Raw genomic sequence first — 20,895 nt, 5'->3', positions numbered from 1 at the left:
CTACATTATACCAGACCTTGGTCTATACAAAGCCTTGAATCCGAACATCAGGTACCCTCCACGATGCTTTTACTCGGTAAGTACCACGGAGCATCGCTGATAACCTCCGCTTCTAGTTGGGGCTAGTGGCACAGTGGCGTATTACTGGGGAAGTCTTGCTCTGGTTCAAATTACCCGGTAATATAGTACCATTCAATGCCATTCCCTCGATCTCTCAATCTCTCAATAGAGGAATAATAGAGGAATGGGGACATCTCGGCCTATTTGCTATAAGACCGGTAGAAGAAGCCGGTCTTTCGGGTCCGAGGCCGTGTGGAGCCGAACATCCACCTCGGCGAAGATCCTGCCCGTGTCAGACCCGGGAATACACTCCGCTCCGAAGGAATAGAAAACAGAGGTTTGCTAAAGGTGGCCAATGTCAGACCACGGCTAGAAATTGCGATATTACAATTTCAAGCTCGAGGAATGTGAGAAAGCATTGTCTTTGCTTGCATTCGCATGTTCAGTTTCAAATTGACAACTCAATTTACAGGAGTATGAGCTCAGCTCTTGTACCCTCCCTCCTTGGTTGAGAAAGGAATCCCGCACAAGTCCTTGGTCATTTTTCGCGTGATCGACTGGACCAACTGCAAGCATACAAATACGTTCTGGGAATGTCCAAAGTATGACCCTTAGTAGAAGATAGATGCATGTATAAGTATACCATGGTGTAGTCTGTCCTTTAGACTTTTGGTATGCTTGTCCATTCCGCATCCTCACAATTACACGCCAGCTAAGATATCAGCTTGATTCTTCCACGTCAAGTGAAGTATGCCCTGGCTTGTGCAAATCGGTCGGGTTGGATGCTTGTAGCGCGTCAGGTTTGAGACCAAGGGTCTAGCCCCTTGACAGTGCATGCGCTGAGAGGATTGCTTTCACGAATGGCAGGCTGCCGGAAAGTGGTTTCCGACCCACACAATGATTATAAAACCTTCCTCTCATCTTCCACAGTGAACAGTGTGCTGAAACATTGTGGCTAGTTCAGAAGCTCGAATGTCGCGTGCTGAACGGAAGGTTCATCATGATGCATCTTCTACTATTGGTTTCGTCGTAATCAAGTAGTACATTTACCCAATCTACCCTACCTCTCCATCGCGTCCACACACTACTACAACTTGTCGGTTGGAGAACGTGAGTGTGTTACCATATCCCTCCGCAATGGTGTTCATAAATATGAAGCTGCTTGGGAAGGATGTGGTCCCAGATCACCCCTACAAAAATCTTAAATAAATCAATATCTATGGCGTGACGTTATAGAGGAAGCACCCTTACATGCCGATCTTACTGGTGTTCGCCGGAGATTTTGGCCTCTCGGAGGGGTGGTCCTCTATTCGTCTAGATGAGGACAGTACAGATATTCCAGTATAGACCTCAAAAGGGGCGAAACGGCGGAAATGTCCATCTTCAGGGGGATACTTCCGACATTACGTCAACCTTCGGGCTTTCATGAAGGCCTTTTCCGTCAAGATTATCATACTATAGAATGTTGCAGCGTATCCAGACTGTTTACTCATCCAAAAGAATGGTCAGCGGCCGCAAAACCGAAGCAATCAGGGCGGCGCAAGAGTTGACTCCCCTGTTAACGGCAATAATTCCAGCCCGCGGCTCGGGTTCGTCACGGAAACGACTGCCTCATTGTCCAGAGAGAGTAAAAAGCGCACGGCGCTAGACAGGCCTGACTCGACGAGCTGGGCGATGGACTGTCGCACAATTGGTGGGGGCGCTCGCAATGGCTCCATTTCCCCAGATGAATCCTAGTCGGCTACCCCGCGAATCCAGATTTCCCCCAAACTTCCCCGTGCTTCAGACCCGCTGGAGACCCAACAGATACGACAGACTAGAGTCAAGAAAGTGTTACTGACCTATAGAAACAATGAGCAATGTCAGACGGCTGGAATTTCCTTGGATGTTAGACATCGAGATGAGGGCTTGGACAGTGTTCGCCTGGTCAGATAAGGGCCAACCCCGCAACAGCTCTCCCCATGGGACGATTTAAACCTGCCGGGAATCATCCCGTACGCTAGTACGACGTGTCTTGTCCTTGCTTTTGTCACTCTAGAACTTGAGTGTGAGCCTTCATCTGATACCTATCCCCAAGCGTGTGGTGAAGTTGCAAAGTCTATAAAGCTTGCCCATCCCACCGGTGTCGAGTTCGTAGACATGGGCAATATCTCAGAGACCCCCTCTCCAGTTGAGATCTTCATGTCCTGATAAGATCTTTAGTTGTAACTCCTTTCTTCTGATCGAAATCCTCTAACCTACGGCCAACTTTCGCCATGGGATTGCCCGATGATTCCTCCAAGCAGGGCGTCCAGCACGTCGAGCAGAACAATGCAGTCAGCGACGCAGTCAAGGCCGTAGAGAACCGTGACCTAGAGCGGATCGAGGAAACCAAGCCAGGTACCTTTGTCTGGCTCTGTGTTGCGGCAACCGCGATCGGAGGCATGCTCTTTGGCTACGATACTGGCGTCATCTCAGGAGTTCTTGTTGTTATCGGTCAAGACCTCGACAACAAAGACCTGACTCACTCAGAAAAGGAGTTGATCACGGCAGTCACCGCAGCCGGAGCCTTGATTGGCGCTGTCATTGCCGGTATTACTGCTGACAAGTACGGAAGAAAGCCTGCTATCTGGTTCGCCTCTATCCTCTTTACGATCGGTGCCCTGCTCCAGGCTACCTCTTTCACGATTGCGCAAATGACCGTTGGTCGACTTGTGATCGGCTTTGGTGTCGGCTCTGCATCCATGGTAAGCCTCCATATCTCTATGCTTTTCCGCAACAGACTTAACCGGGGTCCGTGTGCTAACATAGGTTGTTTTCTCAGATCGTTCCATTATACATCGCAGAGATTTCCCCTGCCAGATTCAGAGGCCGAATGATCTCAATCGACATGATCTTCCTTGGTGCCGGATCTGTGCTTGCGTACGCTTTCGCCGCAGCCTTCAACACGACCGCACACGGCTGGAGATACATGGTTGGAATCGGCGGGGTTCCTTCAATCATACTCGGTATTCTCCTTTTCTGGTGTCCAGAGTCACCTCGTCAACTCATGTTCCACGGCCACCGAAACGACTGTATCCGGGTTCTGCGACAAATCTACCCCAACGGCAGTGAAGATGAAATCGCGGACAAAGTGATCTCCATTGAGCGCGGCGTCAACCAAGCCAAGGTCCTCAACGAAGAAATTTCCCTCCGAAAGTCTGTCACCAGCCTATTCAAGGTCCCAGCCAACCTGCGAGCAGTTACCTCAGCTTGTGGCCTTATGGCTGCCCAGCAGCTCTGCGGGTTTAATACACTTATGTATTACAGTTCCAGTACGGTGCCATGAATTCTTATACACTGTGCTGCGTGTGCCATGCTAATCAGAGTCTCAAGGTTTATTCCAGATCGTCGGCTTCTCGAACCCCGTTGCTGTTGGTACCGTTGTAGCAGGTACCAACTTCATCTTCACAGTATTGTCCATCTTCCTTATTGACAGAATCGGCCGGCGAAGAATCCTGCTCTGGACGATGTGGGGTATGCCTGTCTGCCTTGCCGTTGCCGCCATTGCGTTCCACTGGATCCCCTTGGACAACAACACTCTAGAGCTGACCACCAAGGAAGTTGGTTGGCCCGCAACCCTGGTCCTGGTTGCAATGATCATGTTCGTGGCCTTCTACGCTGCGGGTTTGGGCTGTGTCCCGTGGCAGGCGAACGAGTTTCTCCCTATGGAAGTCCGAGCTATGGGGACCATGATGATCAACATCTTCAACTGGGGTCCGAACATCATCGTCTCTTCGACGTTCTTGTCAATGATGCGAGGCATGACCCCATCAGGCACGTTTGGTTTATACGCTGGGTTGTCTTTCTTGGGCTGGGTGTTTGTGATCTTCTGCTTCCCTGAAGCAGCTAACATGACGTTGGAGGAGATCAGGGTAGTTTTCGAGCACGGATTCGGCGTGAGATATGCCGAGGAATGGCGAAAGCAGAGGAAGCTCGATGTCCAAGCCCGGAAGGAGGAGAACACCGTGTGAAAAATAGTCTATGCCGTTTCCTGTGTTCATCAAGAAAAGGTATCAAGGCCTAGAAAATGGTTCAAAATTGTAGCCTGAAACTGTCGATTGTAGCGAGAATCTGAAAATGATGATGATCAAATTGACTTGGCCAAACGCAGGTTTCCAACTTCAATGCAGAAAACCCTCCTTGACAGTGTGTTGTTGTTAGTCACATCATGCTTCTCGCTCGAGTAGGATGAGTGTAACACTAGAGTGCTGCTACAAGCTCCCCCGAGTATTGACGTACGCTTCTTCGTAGAAGATGTCGTAGTACGCGCTCAGACGTCGATATTTATGTTCCTCTGCAGCTCATTGCCAGTTGACGATAGTATCAGACCAAAGCCAACGATGAAGTCATCATGGCGACAGCTCTAATCTGGCTTCAACAGATCGCGATAGGCGAGAGATACTCTGCGATGGATACAAATTCACGGTCTCGACCAAGAAGGCAAGGATTTCTTGAATCACTTTGCCGAGATTGGGCTAACTTTGCTGCATACTTCATCTGAAATTGACACAAAGCAAAAGCATGGCCTAGTGCCCAAGCAGCATGATAGTCATGAAACATCCAGTAGACAGAAAATTACCAGAAGGCCACAGTAGCCACCGCTCAGTCAATCACAAACATCCGGTCAAACTGGTGTGCGGCAGTGGCCCATTGGGTATATGGTGAGTGTATTGGGGAATGAACACCCCCTAATAAAGTGGTGGAGATTTCCAGTCGGGAGTTTTCCACTCGAAGATCTTCATTATCGGTCGGGTTAAGCTGTTCGAAGCGCTCCTTGGCTCCAATTAAACAGACGCCGAATTGGACGAACAGAAGCTAATTTGCCTAGCACTTCAAGGGAAACTTGGCACTGAGTAGAAGAACAGGGTGCCTTTTCCAAGAAGTTCAAGTGTCGACCGACTCAGGCAGCTGCAATGCGCAAATGTAGAAGGATATCTTCTAGAAGACCCATTGGCAGGCGTAACTCCTGCTCTGAGCTCGAAAGACCCCATGCATGAATGACCTGTGTGCCTGAAGAAGGCTGGTAAAATGACCAAATATGAAGTCGAACATTTGGTGGCTGAATTCAACGCGAAACCAAAATCGATCTCAAGACTCTCTCTATCATAGCTTTGTCAGCGCGAACTTGAAGGTCGGAGAGCACTGGCCCAGATGGTTCATGAATGTGAACAAAATGACTGAAAATTCAAGCTACGAGAACCATTTGCCGACGTTGGTATGGAGAGAGCGGGCTCTCGAATACTGCAATTGAAGGATCAGCTAAGTCGGATGACAATACGCCGAATGTTGAACTTGATAATGTTGCGCCGAACACTTGCTGTTGGTGAAAAGTACTGAAAATGATGACCGTTGAGTCCAGTGACTTTAAACGCTATACTGAGGCCGGCATTTATATCGTGGCGGGAGGAATCGGGAATCAATTACTTGATGGAGTAGAGTTGACTGAATGCATCTGTATACCATGTTTCTGACCAGCATCATGGATAGAGCTCGATTTCATTACAAACATCACGCAGTTGTAATGATACGGGAGCTGAGGCAGTTCGCCTTTCCTCTCATCAAAGCAGCGACGCGGAGTTTGTGTTTGAGGGACATACTACTTGAGTAAAGTAGGCTAGAGAATTCGGACTCTTTGTATTCTTGCTGAGGCTGATTGTTTACGTCCAGTCATGCACCCGTCTCATTAACTCATAACTCATGCAGCTATAGGTATCATATCCGTTCCAAATCTTAAACATCAAGAAGCGCCTTCCTGGGCTTCTTTGCCCTGAACAGCATCACCTGTCCAACAATCCACGTCTCAACCTCCTCGAACTCTTGATCCAACGCTTCTTGAATGTCCTCCTTCTTGTCGTCCCAGTTGTTGAAAACACCCCACCATTTGTTGTACCACCGGAGATAGAACTTGGTAAACCACCCAGTCGACTCATTTGGGCCCAGCACCGTGCATCCGGTTAACACACCTTCCGGGCTCAACAACTCCTTGTACAAGCCAAATGCACGAAGCTTGGCCTTGCCGCCAGGCATGCAATGGAACAGATTAAACATGGAAATGGAGTCAAACCGCTCGCCGAGAAGCTGCTTCGGCGGCGGCTCCGTGACATCAGCCTCAACGCACTGAACCTCGGTGTTCGTCGTAACTGAGAGCACGCGGGTCTTTGCCGCGTTCAAAGGCGGCGCGGTCAGATCCAGCAGCGTAATGCGCTGCTTGCTGGTGGCGCGGAACGGCCGCGCCAGGGCGGCTGCCGGGAACCAGCCCGTAGCAACGCCAATGTCGAGGTGGTTGCGGGTGAAGTTTTCGCTGAAGAAGGGGAGAAGTAATTTTTCCGTGCTGCAGCCCCAGACTTTTGACATATTGAAGCCCAGAACGTACTTGTCGTAGAAGATTGTGAGGAATGAGGGCGAGTAGACTGCGCCATAGGCCGCAGTGCGGTCTGCGCCGAGATCGGCCATTGTTGACGATGGCACCAATCAATCGAGGAATTGAGTTAGAGGGGAAAGATTGGCAGCACGGAGGTGCGAATGAAGACGATTCGCTCGATTGCGCTTCGTTGGGTTGTCGTGACTCGCGAGTAAAGTCTGGTGGAAACAAAGTCCAAAGGGGCGGGAAAAGCCCTAGATCCTTCCGGGAATTGGGCAATTATCACCGTGTCGGTAACAACTCACCGATAGTATGCCACCGAGCGCTTACCGTGGCTATTCAGTTTACTTGCGCTTGAATTCTATTCCGAGCTTCCCTCACTATCAAGCATGGGTTGCTCTATTGTTCAACTCTGCGTTAACAAGAGTACTTTGTGTCGGAATTGGCCAATGAGAACTTGCGGGACGGAGTCTGTTCCGTCCTGAATTCTGCAGCAACAACTAATGCATCCTTCGGTATCCGTACCCAGAACCAAGTGGTTCTGTCATATGCAAGGTGGTGGGTTAATTGCCGGCTTCCCTTCTGCTTCTGGCAAACGCTCAGAGTCTTCTACGTATGTCATGACTGTCTTGTTGGCGCTAGAGTAGTTGGCAAGGAGAACTATCATCTTCGTGCTCGTTAATGTTCATGTCGGATTACCTTACCATTGGCCCCGGTCTGCAGAGTAAGGGTTTAAATCCCTCAGATGACCCCCGTAAGAGCCGGTTGGACCATATCATATCAGCTCATACATCCCCACGCAGACGAATATGCATGTGACATGTAGGAATGCCGGCCTGGAATCAACTGAGGGGGCTTGAATGGTCTGTATGGCCTCAACTGGCACCACTGATCTGCGGGAGTGCTGGTGCCTCGAGAAGATAGGCTCATAGGACCCTTTTAGAACCCCCCCCCCCCCCGTAATCCTTCTTCCTGCGGTGCCTGCGCGCGTCGAGTCGCCTGACTGCGCCGCAATCCTGCATATCAAGCCCTGGAAATCCTGTGGCAGTCTATTGATCCTAGCATGCGGGCACTGCGGGGTGGCTGTGCCGATGAAAAACGCAGCGTCTTATCGCTTAAGCGAAGAGAAAACAAGTCCCGCGCAAAGCAGAAAATTGCCCGTCGGTGGGGAGTAAATCGCTTGCGTTCATCAACAAGATGCGGCATTTGCCTCAATTCGACAACTTACATGTTCGGAAACACGTACCTACATGCAAATTATGGGACTGTTCCTGCTGGAAACCAAGAATATGATATGGCTGGAAACCTCAACTATATTGATAATGGAACCGGAAGATTCCTTTGATGATAAAATTGCTCGCTTGCCTTGCAAACGCTCAATGGTGGTATGATAATCCCAAACCCCTTGTAAACACATCACCCATTTTTAGACGCCGTTTTCCACTACCCATGTGAACTGACATTGGACACCGACATTTGAGCTGCCGAGCGTGATGAGCTCGCCAACGATGCGGACGATGATGCACCGCTACGTGGCTTCCGACAGTATATCGTAAGCCTGATATCAGAATGTGATTGTCAGTTATGATCCAGGACCTCCTCCAACCTTGCCTGACTCCAGAGATAACTTACAGCGTCATGAACGAATGGTAGTTCGTATCATCAATCTCCTTGCGGACCTTCTTAACCAATGCAAGAACCTGGGCCTCGGACCAGCCTAGACCAATAGTAAAAACAGGGACACTTAGCGGCTCGATGATGGCATTCCAATTGCTGGACATCATGGTACCGAACCGCTGACACTTCTTACCCGGGTAGCACGCGTTCGTAGGAGCAGCGTGCTTTGTCAACTTCATCCTCTCAAACCCTGACTTCTCCAAGATGGGCTGATATTGTGAGACGTAGTGCATGGAGCGGCCCATATTCTGAAGACCCTGTTGGAGAAGCATGTTCCACTTGTGAAATGCTGTCCCCTCTAGTGAGTGATCTGGGGATACGAGGATCGCGATCCATTCGCTGAACTCGACCCAGCCCCCAGGGTTGAGGTGGCGATAGATGGAGTCAACGAACTTTTCCTTTTCCACGATATCGCCTAGCATACGGACATGGATGAAGTCGAACTGTCTGCCGATGTTCCAGTCGGTAGTTATATCCATGATCTTGAACTGACAGTTGGACACGTTATATGGAGGGCGCACTTTCTCAATATCGACGCCCATCACGGCACAGTTTGGGTTCTTCTTGGCTGTTGCGGCGGTCAACTGGCGTTAGCGTGAACTTCCCGGTGTTATAATACCCCGTAGGCATTAACAGGAGCGACTTGCCATATTCCTACATGAGGCTAGTTAGCGAGTCATTCCGTGATACCAGACTAGTTACATCATTTATGCGGGAAAAGGTGAGGGGAGGGGGCGTTGCGAAGTGACTGATGATGAGAAGGTAACGCACTAATGCCCATAGCCCTGGCCCCGTGCCTACGTCGAGGGCGGCCCTGGCCTTGACGACTGGGGCCAAGTGGAGTCTGTGGTCGAAGAGTTCGGCAATGATCTGGTGTTGGAGGACTGCGGATTCCTGGTTAGCGACAAGGCAGGTCTTGGTCTAGACGCTCCAGATCCTGCAGGAAGCGCAAGATGCATGTGTAGGTGAAGAGCTAGGTGGCCGTGAACTCAAGGACCGGTAGGCCACGGTGAAGGATGCTTGCTGACCATTTCTGTCTTGTTCTTCCTGGCGGATTGGTAAGACGGGTTAGCATCGGGGCAGCCTGCATCAAAGAATGATAGTTGAGTAAAGCGTACCTTGGTATTTGGCACGAAGCCGAAGCGCTTTCCGGTTTTGGCAAATTTATTGAAGATAGACTGGAAGATGGACGACTTGCCCGTCTTGATCTTTGATTTGCTGGAACTGCTACTGCACGGATGGTTCGGATGGTCAGAATGTCGCAGGAAAAGAAAGTGTGGCCGATGAGATGGCGAGGGAAAGTGAGAATGAGGATAAACATGAAACACAATGAAGGAAAAAAACAATGAAAGACATCATCGTCGGATGAGAATGAGAGACTCACTTTGTTACCGCCCGGAGACTCTGACCCGGCGTCGGGTCGCTGTCCGATCCGTCGTCTGAATCGGACCCTCCCGCCCAGACGGCCTCGTTCACTTCATCGGAGGTCGGGCTCGGGTGATCCTCGGGATACTCCTATTTGCGGCATGAGATTCAAGAGCTTTGGTTAAGCCTGCATTACCACCTGGATCTGTAGGCGCCGGCGACAACATGACAGTTGCCACGGTCCACGGAGGGGTCAATGTCTCATAGACCGAAGAAGTACGTACGTCTTGTTCGCCTGACTGCATCGACGGTCTCGTTGATGGCGGCGTGCGCGGCCTGCTGTCTGTGGAAAAGTTGCGGGTACGTTCGGACGACGAACTAGCGGTGAGCAGCGTCGATGTGGAGGCGGCCGAGATGCTGTTGGCGGCCGTTGGAGGACGGGTCGGCTGGTGCCGTCCCACGGGAGAGCCAGAACCGACTGAGCTCAAGCTGCTACCACCGCTTTTGCGAAGCCGCTGTTGGTTGTAGAACCTGTCCATCAACATGCGGTCCGCTCCGAGCGAGACCGTGGTGGGCAAGGGGGAAGGGTAGAAGGGAGCGGTGCGCGCTTCGGGACTGGAGGAGGGGGAATTCGGGAAACTGGGGGGGTCCAAGTTAAATGCCGGGCCAAAGACGCAATGCACAAACCAAGAGAGTTGCAGGTCAGCAAGGCTCGACGATAGGCGGGCTTTTACTCTGGTCTCCGTATAACGCAAGGGGGAAGAAAGAAGGTTACCAGTAGCAATGAGTGTAGGAAGAAAGTGATAGACAAGCAACCAGCAAGAAAGAGGGTGCGGCGGGATAGGATAGACAAGGTCGTCCCATGAACCAGAAGCGGTTCGTCTTGTTTTTTCATTTCTGGGGGAAACTGAATAAAAACGGGCTAGGGCAACAGTTTATTTTTTGGGCAAAGGTGCAAAGGTCCCCAACCCAAGGTGGCCATGCCATGCCATCATCTCCCGGACACTGCCGTGTTTGAACGGCCCCTGTCTTGTGTCGCTTCTCCCTTTCCATCCCTTGCCGCTAAAACAGAAAAACCTTGTACGGATGGCGAGCTGGTTTGGTAAGCCCTCGTACTGCGCGTAGCCGTGTCGCTGCTAAGTGCTAATATCTGCGGGGCTTTTGTCGGCGCTTTATCAGAATCAGTGGTAATGTGCCCGGATGGGCAGACAACTCTGGCTCTCTGGACTCTTCCCCGGGCCTGTCATAGTCCAAGGAAACGTTGCGGAAACCCTCGCGAAATCGCAACCCAGTCTATAGTCGTCATGTCACGCGACGCTGGCGACGTCGGCAGCGTTGGAAAAGAAACAACGGACATTTCTGGCATGGGCTCTTCTGTGCCAGTGATGAGAAAGGGGAAGCAAACATTGTATATCAAGGCGCATTTATCAATTCTGTCAGAAATCTCCTTATCAGAGCGCAAACTTCTTCCTCGCATTCACAGCCATCACACACTTTCCATGTTCCAACGCGGCCCAACGCCTTGGACCGGCAGCTAAAACCTGTCATCCTCCTAGTCATGACCTTGCATTTTCTTATGGAGCGGGAGCCGTGAGACCCAAGGGGGCCACTGGCTGGCAACCAGCACAACCCCTGTCGCCGAGCAGTCCAGGGTTCGGCAGCTGGGACGCCATCGTGTGGGATCGACTCTGACGCCTGAGCCTGCCTGCTTACACGGCACTGAGTCAAGGTCTCTGCCATGATACCGCCTTCCAGAATCCAGAAGCAATGATTCGCCCAAGCGCATCCTGGCAGACTATCGCAACGATCGTCATCGGATCTCCGGGATCCGGCTCCCGATCCAGGCAATCATTGCAGAAGTGCAGCGAGGTATTCGTCGAAAAGGGGGAAGAAGCAGCCAAGAGTAACAGCTCATCGTTTGCTCGAGCATGCACTGATGCAGTCTATGCTCGACTATTGGATTTGGGCAGTTGGCAACTTGGCTTCACGTGGTGCCGAAGAACTGCAACCGAAACAAAATGGGAAAACCAACAGCAATCTCCCGTGGCCCCCCACCCCTCTTATTTCGTAAGCACCTTAAACTGCAAAATGTGTGCGAGACCCTGTGCACCTCGAGTCTTGACTTGGTCATCATTGTCGCCGTACTTTCCAAGAGGGGTCAGACCGATCCCGAGTTGAGCGAGCTTGGGAGAAGCGAGAGAGAACGAGAGACAGGGGCGCATGCACACTGCGGGCCAACCACACAGGAAGCCCGGTCGAAATCAGCCCGAGGAATCTTGTGTAATTTGTGTTCCACCGGTCCCCTGTATCTGGGCCCGATGGATGTCTCGCCTGCACTAACACGTCTACTTGAACAGCTCCCGGGGTCTAAAGTACGGCATGCCAAGGCGGAGCGATAAATGAACTCTGTGGAACGCGGAACGCAAAGCTTCGCAGTTACCTAACGAACGGGTGTGCCCATCGGGAATCGCCATTGTCTTCCCAGCCTCGTGACCTTGTACGGGTACGAAAATCATCGACGTAGCCACCCTTTAGCCACCCTTCTCGACCGCATGTACCATAATGAACCACGTATCTGTTATATCTCCTCCCCTTCTATCCGGGACCCTTGTCTTATTCTTCATGCACCATGTTTTGTTGGAAGAGAAACTCCAGTCAAAGTGCGAAGCTTGTTGGAGCCATCTCCGTGCTTGGTGCATCGCAAGTTCGCCAACATGACGCGTGTGGCCTCTTCTTTCCGACCAGGGTTTGAGTGAATTTGCTTGTCGAGGTTGACGCCAGAAATATCTGATAGCTAGCTCCGGAGTAGTCCACATGAATAGTGGAAGAGGGGAAACCAAGTGGTGGATTCTTTCTAATAATGCTACTATCTCGCTGGAGCCCTGATCCAGGTTCTGGTCTTGTCCTAAGGATTTCGTTCCATGTCTCAATTCACTTCCCCGACTCCCACCATCCCTCAAACTCTCACCGTAGCTCACCGCACGGACCTGAGTAGATCAATAGTATCGAAACACTAGACGAAAAAGAGAGCCCCCAAGCCCTGTACGGTATACATCATGGGAGATCCCATCGCCATTGTTGGGCTCAGCGCGAGGCTTCCAGGGGACGGCGATACGCCAGAGCGGTTCTACGAGTCGTTACTCGCCGGGAGGTCAGCTCGCACGGAAGTCCCGCGGGAGAGATACAATGCAGAGGCCTTTTGGCATCCGGATGCCGACAGGAGCGGCGCCGTGCGTGTTCCCGCTCCGCGTTATGCAAAGTTTATGCGACGAAAACTGACTTGCAGCGCTTTAATTTAGACACGAGTCCGTCATGGCCACTTTCTCAAGGGCAGCATATCAGCATTTGATGCGCCGTTTTTCTCTATCACACCCACAGAAGCACGAAGTATCGATCCGCAACAGCGAGGAATGTTGGAGAGTGTATACAAGGCTCTCGAAAATGGTACGAAGAGACATTCCAATTTTCGATGCTGCGATATTTGAAGTTGGCCTGAATACTGACTTTTCACGAAGCCGGAATACCTCTCGATACCGTTGCCGGAACCCAGACCGGCGTATACGTCGGCTGCTTCACGGCCGATTACAATGATCACATAGCGAAAGACTTGGATATTCCGAATAAATACTCAGCCCTGGGCACAGTAGCCAGTATGCTCAGCAACAGAGTCTCGTGGTTCTTCGACTTTCGGGGCCCGAGTGTAACAGTAGACACGGCCTGCTCAAGCAGTCTGGTGGCCGTGCACGAAGCATGCATGAGTCTCAAACTTCGTGAAGTCAACATGGTGAGGCTCTTTTTCTCATGCATGTAATTTCACCAAAGTCCCTTTCATCTCCAGGGGCGGTGACACTGAAGCCAACCAAACCACGCCCCTCCTCCTCTCCCCCGCCGTCTGCAAGCCGGGCTCTTGGCTAACCACCCCGTCATCATGTACTAGGCCGTCGTGGGCGGGTGCAACCTTATCCTGACTCCCGAGATGACACTAAAGCTAGACGCGGCGGGCGTTCTGGGTCCGGACGGTAAGTCATACAGCTTTGACCACCGGGCCAACGGATACTCCCGCGGCGAAGGGTTCGGGGCCCTGGTCTTAAAGCGGGTATCGGATGCCATTCGGGACGGGGACGTCATCCGCGCCGTCATCCGGAACTCTTCCACGAACCAGGACGGCCGATCGCCCGGCATCACGCAGCCGACGAAAAGGGGCCAGGTCGCGCTCATCAAGCACGTCTACGAGCGGGCCAACTTGGACCCTTCGCTCACGCGGTTCGCCGAGGCCCATGGCACGGGTACTCCCGTGGGCGATCCCATAGAGGCGAGCGCCCTTGCTGAGATCTTTGCGCCTCATCGGTCTGCGGACGAGCCGCTGTACGTGGGTGCGCTGAAGAGCAATGTTGGACACTTGGAGGGCGCTGCGGGCGTAGCGGCCGTGATCAAGGGTGTCTTGACGCTAGAGAGCGGCGTTATTCCCGGGAACATTTGGTTCGAGAAGCGCAACCCAAAGATCCAGGACGCGTGGAACTTGAGGTTTCCCACAAAACCAACGGCGTGGCCGCAGCGTGGCCTGCGCCGCATGTCCGTGAACTCGTTTGGCGTTGGTGGCAGTAATGCCCACGTAGTAATGGATGATGCGCTCCATTTCCTCAAGAGCTTCCGTCTGGTCGGGAACCATCGCACGGAGACGATCCCCAAGATTCCCAGACAACTAGACGCACCTTTAGTAAATGGGACGGGTAAGTTTTTATTCTTATCACGCCAGGCTCGATGGGCACACGCTGACGTTTCGGTCACAACGACACAGGCCGCGTTAATGGATTCCACCGCCCATCGGATAGCGGGATCCATCTAGACGATTTTGACACTGAAGACGCCCCACGTCTCTTTGTCTTGTCGGCAAACGACCAGGATGCCGTTTCTCGGTTACGAGACGGATACAGGGACTATCTTGCAACGAAAGCGGCCCAGATCGTCGGAGAATCCGCCCAGCTGCGGTTTTTGAGGGACCTAAGCTACACACTGGCCTGTAGGCGGACCCGTCATTCCTGGAGGACGTTTAGTATCGCCAGCTCGCCGGCACAGTTAGAAAAGTCTCTCGAGGGGAATGCGGCTACTCCCATACGAGCAAAGACCAACCCGCGGCTTGCGTTTGTCTTTACTGGCCAGGGAGCGCAATGGGCGACGATGGGCATGGACCTGTTGGCGTACCGCGCCTTTCAAGAGAGTCTGTTGGCGGCTGATCGGTATCTAAATGATCTCGGTTGTAATTGGTCCTTAACGTGTAAGTCTTGTCGTCCAACATTTTGGACCAGTGGTGTGAGACCTCGTACTGATTATTGTCGAAAACTAGTCGAATTATCAAAGTCAAAGACTTCCTCTCGAATTAACGACCCCGAATTCTGCCAACCCATATGCACTGCTCTGCAGGTTGCCATGGTTGACCTTCTCTCCACTTGGGACGTCTACCCACATGCCATCACGGGACATTCATCCGGTGAAGTCGCCGCAGCCTACGCCGCTGGCGCAATCTCACGACAAGCAGCCTGGAAAATCGCCTACTTCCGCGGTAAGCTGAGCGCCAAGCTCGCGCGCTCAGCTTCTCGGCCGAGTACGGGCATGGCTGCCGTCGGCCTGAGCAAAGCCGCCACGCAAGACGCCATCGATCGCGTGAACCAGCAACTTGGCGGCGAAGGTACCCTAGAAATTGCTTGCATGAACAGCGTGGATAGTCATACCGTCAGCGGTGATGCTGAAAAGATTGACGCCCTGGTCCAGCTGCTCAGCGCCGAAAAGGTATTCGCGAGGAAGCTCAACGTCGAAATTGCGTACCATTCGCAGTACATGAAGGCCATGGCTGATGAGTACCTGGAGGCCATGGGAGATCTTCAACAGGGTGCTTTGCGAAGCTCTGTGAAGCCTCGATTCTACTCTTCGACGATGGGAGTGCCAATACTCCCCTCGCAACTTCGACGACCTGAGTACTGGGTCAAGAACTTGGTATCGCCAGTCCGGTTTACCGATTCGGTCACAGAGATGCTCAAGGGTTCTGAAGTACCCAAGATCAACGGACATGTTGACAGACATGTCAATGGTCTCGTCAACGGATTGGTCAATGGCCACGTGAATGGTGCTGTGAACGGTGACTGTGAAGAGGAATTCCCGTTCGAACCCATCACCGACTTCTTGGAAATTGGCCCTCACAGCGCTCTCAAGGGACCGCTCTTCAGCACAGTCAAACAGGTCCACGGCAACGCCAAGGTTGACTATCACTCCCTTCTTATCCGACAGAAGCCGGGCGTCGAGACTGCACTGGAATCCGTCGGAAATCTCTTCTGCCACGGCTACAATGTCAACCTGGCGCAGGTCAACGACGCAGACGAGCCTCATGGGCCAAAGCCACTCATGCTCACCAATCTGCCCTCTTACCCTTTTGACCACTCGAAAGAGTACTGGGTACAGAGCACGTTGAGCGACGACTACCGCAAGAGACCTGTGGGCCGGCACGAGCTACTTGGAGCTCCAATGGCGGGTTTCAACGAGAATAATGCGGTGTGGCGCAATTACATCCGACTTTCGGAGAATCCTTGGATCGAAGATCACAAGGTTTCTGGAGATGTCTTATATCCTGCGGCCGGTATGCTTGTCATGGCTATCGAGGCGAGCCGGCAGATTGCCGATAAGAGCAAGGTCTTGAAGGGGTTCAGACTGAGAGATGTGTCATTCAAGCGGGCCCTGCGAGTACCCGATGATGCCAATGGTGTCGAATCTCAGTTTTACCTCCGTCAGCACCGGGAGAATAGCCACTCCGTTGTTTCGACATGGCGAGAATTCCAGCTCTGGACCATGCAAGATGGCGCGTGGAGGGAGCATTGCCACGGTTTCGTGCAGACTGAGTACGAGTCGGGTGATCGACTCGCACTTAGGGGACCTGAAGAGAGCATTCATGATGGCTGCGCGACGGAGATTTCTGTCGACAAGTTGTATCGCAGCTTCGCGGATTCTGGGTTGAACTTTGGCCCAACCTTCCAGACTCTGAGCGACGTCCGTCTTGGACAAGACCTTAGCATGGTAGCAACGCTCCATTCTTCAGTGGACAAGATCGAGAAGTCGATGCCACACCAGTATGTCCAGCCGCACTTGGTGCACCCAGCTACTCTCGATGGCGTCGTACATGCCAATCTCGTCGCTCTGGTCTTCAGCTCCAAATACGCCGGGGCAACTAGAGTGCCAACATACCTGGCTGATGGCTGGATTTCGGCGCGATCGAGCCTGTCTCATAACTCATACAGTCTGTCTGCTGACACTCGAGTCAAAGGGCGCAGCGAGGTGGTCTCGAACGTGAGGGCTACACATCTGGAACAAGGTGACGAGATGGTACAAATGTCTGGCCTTGTCTTCAAAACTATCTCGAATGGGCCGTCCAAGGACAACTCTCAGGCGATGGTTCATCCTGCTTTCAACGTATCCTGGAAGCCTGATCCGAATTTCCTGACGAAGCAGCAGGCTTCACAACTTTTCCAGCTGCCTCTAACGCAGGAGGATGACCCATCTACCTGGATGCTGGACTGCGAGGCGCTGTGCCTTGCTTACATGCGCCGTTGCGTAAAATCTCTTACCCAAGAGTCCATCGGCAAGATGACCTGGTACCACCAGCGATATGTCAAGTGGTTCCAACACGTCGCCCGTCAGCACTCGGACGGTCCCGCAAGTGAGAGTATTGAACAATTCGAAGCCAAAGTCTTGAATGGCAACGCATCGGAAGGTAAGCTTATCATCGCCGTCGGCCAGGCCCTCTCGAGTATCCTCACCGGAGACCGCGATCCCTTGGACGTCATCTTCAAAGATAAGCTGGCAGAGGATGTCTACAGCAACGGTCTCGGCTCCAAGAGATGCTACGCTCAGCTTTGTAGCTACCTCGACATCATGGCGCACAAGAACCCTAACATGGAAATCCTCGAGATTGGCGCCGGCACAGGTGGCGCCACGCGTCCTGCCATGGCGACGTTGACACGAGACAGCGGACGTCGGTACGGGCACTACGATTTCACCGATATCTCGCCGTCGTTCTTCGAACAAGCCAAGGAAAACTTCAAGGATGAGGTCGGACGAATGGGATTCCGCGTGCTCAATGTCGAGAATGACCCCCTGAGCCAGGGCTTCGAGGCCGACAAGTATGATCTCATTATTGCGGCGAACGTCTTGCACGCTACGAAGAAGATTGACGAGACCCTCGTCAATGCTAGGAAGTTGCTCAAACCTGGCGGAAAGCTTCTCCTCTTTGAGATCACCAACACTGAGATCCTGCTGGGAAGCTTCTGCTTCGGCACGCTGCACGGGTGGTGGCTTTCAGAGGACAAGGACCGTGTCTGGGGTCCGTTGATGTCTCCCAATTCATGGGATACCCATCTTCGAGCTTCTGGTTTCAGTGGGCTCGATGCTGTCTTTGACGATTTCGCTTCATCCCCGCATCAGATGAGCTCGATCCTGGTGTCCAGTAACCCCACAACGGAGATAGTGGCATGCTCTCCTTCATCGTACTACATTCTGACCAGCGAGTCGCCAACTCAGAACGAGCTGGCAGCGAAGGTGGTGCAGTCAATCGGTCAAGAAGGTGGTTGCGAAATCGCAACTATCACGTCCTTGGCTGACAAGAGCCTGGCTAGCGCGACGTGTGTGGTACTCTCCGAACTGGACCATGCTGCTTTGAAGGATATGGACGAGGAGACCTTTAACAGCTTCAAGCGCATACTGACCAAGAGCAAAAATATCCTTTGGGTGACTCGTGGCGGTACGTCCACTGCGCCCGACCCGGATTCCGAGTTGGTAACCGGCCTGGCTAGAGTGGTTCGCTCAGAGAGGCCAGATGTCAACTTCCTCACTCTCTCTTTCGAACAGAATGCCGACGAAGAGCTCATTGCCGCCAGGTGCGTCCAGGTTCTTGCAGCAGCACAAGACAGCGTCGAGAACTCATTCAGGGTGATTGACGACGTGGTTCACGTATCTCGCCTCGTTGAGGCAGATTACATGACCGATCACATTCAAAACCAGACTGGCGTCGTGAGCATTGAGAACAAGCTTTTGAAAGACGAAGCCTCTCGTTCGCTGCACCTTCAGGTCGGAGACGTTGGCCAACTTGACTCACTTCGCTTCGAGGAAGACGCTCTGACCGACACACCACTTGGAGACCACGATGTCGAGTTCAAGGTCATGGCTTGTGGAGTGAGCACCAGTGACGTCTCCTCAGTCCTCGGCAAGGCAGAAGACTCACCTCTGGGTCTAGAGGCTTCTGGCATAGTCACAAAGTCTGGGCCTGCCTCTAGGTTCCAGGTTGGGGACAAGGTCTTTGGACTCGCGGTGTCCGGCACCATGAAGACCCATGTTCGATCTACGGACGGCTTGCTCGCGAAGCTGCCTGATGGAGTGTCGTTCGCTGATGGCGCGGTCTTGCCCGTCGACTACACAACGGCCTACGCTGTCCTCTGTGAGTTCGGCTCCATCCGTGAGGGCAACTCTGTCATGGTACACGGCGCATGTTCCAGTATCGGAAAGGCATTCGTGCAGGTCGCTCAGCTTCAAAAAGCTGAGGTGTACACAACCGTGAGGAATCAGTCAGAGCGAGAGGAACTGGTCAAGGGATGCGGTATCCCGGAAGATCACGTCTTCAGCAGCCGTGACTTGTCAATGCGGTCTGCACAGCAGAAGCTGGCCAAGGGGCGTGGTATTAATGTTCTCATTACGGTGGCCGATGACCTTAACGACGGCGTCATCGACTGCATCGCACCATTCGGACGCATTGTTTACATCGGCTCAGTTGACGGAATCTCTAACACACGTGTCCCGCGAGGCCGCAACATCCGTCTCGAGTCCTTCGATCTTACATCTTGCCTCGCATTCGACCTGACCCGCACCGAGACCATGTTCCAGCACATGGTCGACATTGTCTTTGCCAACTGGAAGAATATCAGCCGTCCCTCGCCAACCGCGATCTATAGTTTCTCCCAGGTCGGCGACGCGTTTCGCCGGACGCAGTCTGAAGATCAGAATACCGCCAAGATCGTTCTCGAACCACGCGACGACGACATGATACCCGTCGTGCCGAGCCGGAAGTCCCTTAGCAGCTTCGATCCCCAGGCGTCGTACGTGATTGCTGGTGGTCTAGGTGGACTTGGGAGGTCCGTCGCGCGATGGATGGCCTGTCGAGGGGCCAAGAACCTCATCCTCCTTTCGAGACGTGGCGCAGTGGAGAAAGCTGCAATTGAGCTGCTTTCTGAGCTCGAGGCTGTGTGTGATAATGTGGTCACTCCGGCCTGCGATGTGACGGATGCCGGTGCTCTACAAACTGTTCTGGCTGAGCTTGCTACTACCCTTCCTCCCATCAAGGGATGCATCCAAGGTTCCATGGTGCTCCAAGTAAGTTGAATAACTGATGCTCTGTTCTGCTCGAAGGGTCGTCGATACTAATCTGCATAAAGGACAATCTTCTCGAGAACATGTCGCTCGACAATTGGAAGGCAGCCGTACAGCCCAAGGTGCAGGCATCCTGGAACCTGTACAACGCCCTCGGCGACAAGATGGACTTCTTCGTCTTCCTCTCGTCGACTGTGGGAGTGACAGGAAGCCCCGAGCAGGCCAACTACGCCGCAGGAGGAACATTCCAAGACGCTTTTGCGCATCATCTCGTCTTTAAGGGCGTCAACGCCGTTTCGATAGACCTTCCGATCATCCGTGGCGTTGGTTACGTGGCAGAGAAGCCAGAACTCTGGGACTACCTCTCATCTGCAGGATGGACTCACATCACCGCGGACGAGCTCTATGCCGTGCTAGATTATCATTGCCGCCCGGCCAGTGCTGTTACATCCCAGGAAACGACGAGGGCGCAAGTTATCCCTCGCCTCTGGCTGCCGCAAGAGACAGCTGCGGAGGGGTACCAGACGCAGACGTGGGGAGAAGATCCTCTGTTTAGCCACCTGCGACTCACAGAGACGGACGATGCAGAGAGAGGAGATGATGCGAACAAGGGCATCAACCACAAAGCACACCTGCAATGCGCGTCTTCACTGGAAGAAGCCGGAAAGATTGTGCTCGACGCCCTCCTTCTCAAGATTGCGCGGATGCTCAGCATCGACGCGCTCAATCTTGAGACATCCAAACCGCTTCACGCGTACGGCATCGACTCGCTGACGGCGGTTGAGCTCCGGTCATGGCTGATGAAGGAGCTTGGGGCCGAGGTATCTGTCTTTGACATTACGAATAACTCGAGCATCGCGCAGTTAGCGGTGCTCGCTACGAATAAGAGCAGTCTCAGGCAGCGATTTGCTGATTAGTAACCGAGACCGAGTTGCCTTGGCGGCCTCAACTTGTTGTGTTTTCTCTAGGCGATTTCTTCGGCGCGGGTGGCTTTTTTGCTGGATTTTGGA

At 52.8% G+C, this 20,895-nt stretch overlaps 4 protein-coding genes across 4 annotated transcripts; 2 read left to right on the top strand and 2 right to left on the bottom strand.

Moving 5' to 3' along the window:
• Positions 1-2,315: 2,315 nt before the first annotated feature.
• CCOS01_14875 (myo-inositol transporter) lies at positions 2,316-4,052 on the top strand (the record flags this gene model as incomplete). Its single annotated transcript, XM_060463017.1, has 3 exons — positions 2,316-2,786; positions 2,864-3,353; positions 3,415-4,052. The coding sequence occupies 3 exons, from the start codon at positions 2,316-2,318 to the stop codon at positions 4,050-4,052; spliced, it is 1,599 nt and encodes a 532-aa protein (XP_060306202.1).
• Positions 4,053-5,811: 1,759 nt separating this feature from the next.
• On the bottom strand, positions 5,812-6,534 carry CCOS01_14874 (methyltransferase; the record flags this gene model as incomplete). Its single annotated transcript, XM_060463016.1, has 1 exon — positions 5,812-6,534. The coding sequence occupies one exon, from the start codon at positions 6,532-6,534 to the stop codon at positions 5,812-5,814; it is 723 nt and encodes a 240-aa protein (XP_060306201.1).
• A 1,351-nt stretch (positions 6,535-7,885) lies between these two features.
• Positions 7,886-10,365, bottom strand: CCOS01_14873 (TAM domain methyltransferase; the record flags this gene model as incomplete). The annotated part of the gene is made up of 7 exons (XM_060463015.1): positions 7,886-8,000; positions 8,075-8,703; positions 8,891-9,003; positions 9,148-9,166; positions 9,238-9,349; positions 9,504-9,634; positions 9,769-10,365. Coding segments are annotated over 7 exons (1,716 nt in total), but the record flags the coding sequence as incomplete, so codon positions are not given.
• Positions 10,366-12,540: 2,175 nt separating this feature from the next.
• Positions 12,541-20,802, top strand: CCOS01_14872 (beta-ketoacyl synthase domain-containing protein; the record flags this gene model as incomplete). The annotated part of the gene is made up of 7 exons (XM_060463014.1): positions 12,541-12,714; positions 12,784-12,928; positions 13,000-13,268; positions 13,422-14,214; positions 14,283-14,759; positions 14,829-19,888; positions 19,951-20,802. The coding sequence occupies 7 exons, from the start codon at positions 12,541-12,543 to the stop codon at positions 20,800-20,802; spliced, it is 7,770 nt and encodes a 2,589-aa protein (XP_060306199.1).
• Positions 20,803-20,895: the final 93 nt, after the last annotated feature.

This window comes from Colletotrichum costaricense (genome assembly GCF_030867565.1).
Source record: "Colletotrichum costaricense strain IMI 309622 chromosome Unknown Scaffold_22.1, whole genome shotgun sequence".
In the NCBI taxonomy this organism is placed as follows: domain Eukaryota; kingdom Fungi; phylum Ascomycota; class Sordariomycetes; order Glomerellales; family Glomerellaceae; genus Colletotrichum; species Colletotrichum costaricense.
This window is presented reverse-complemented; position numbering and strand designations above follow the sequence as displayed.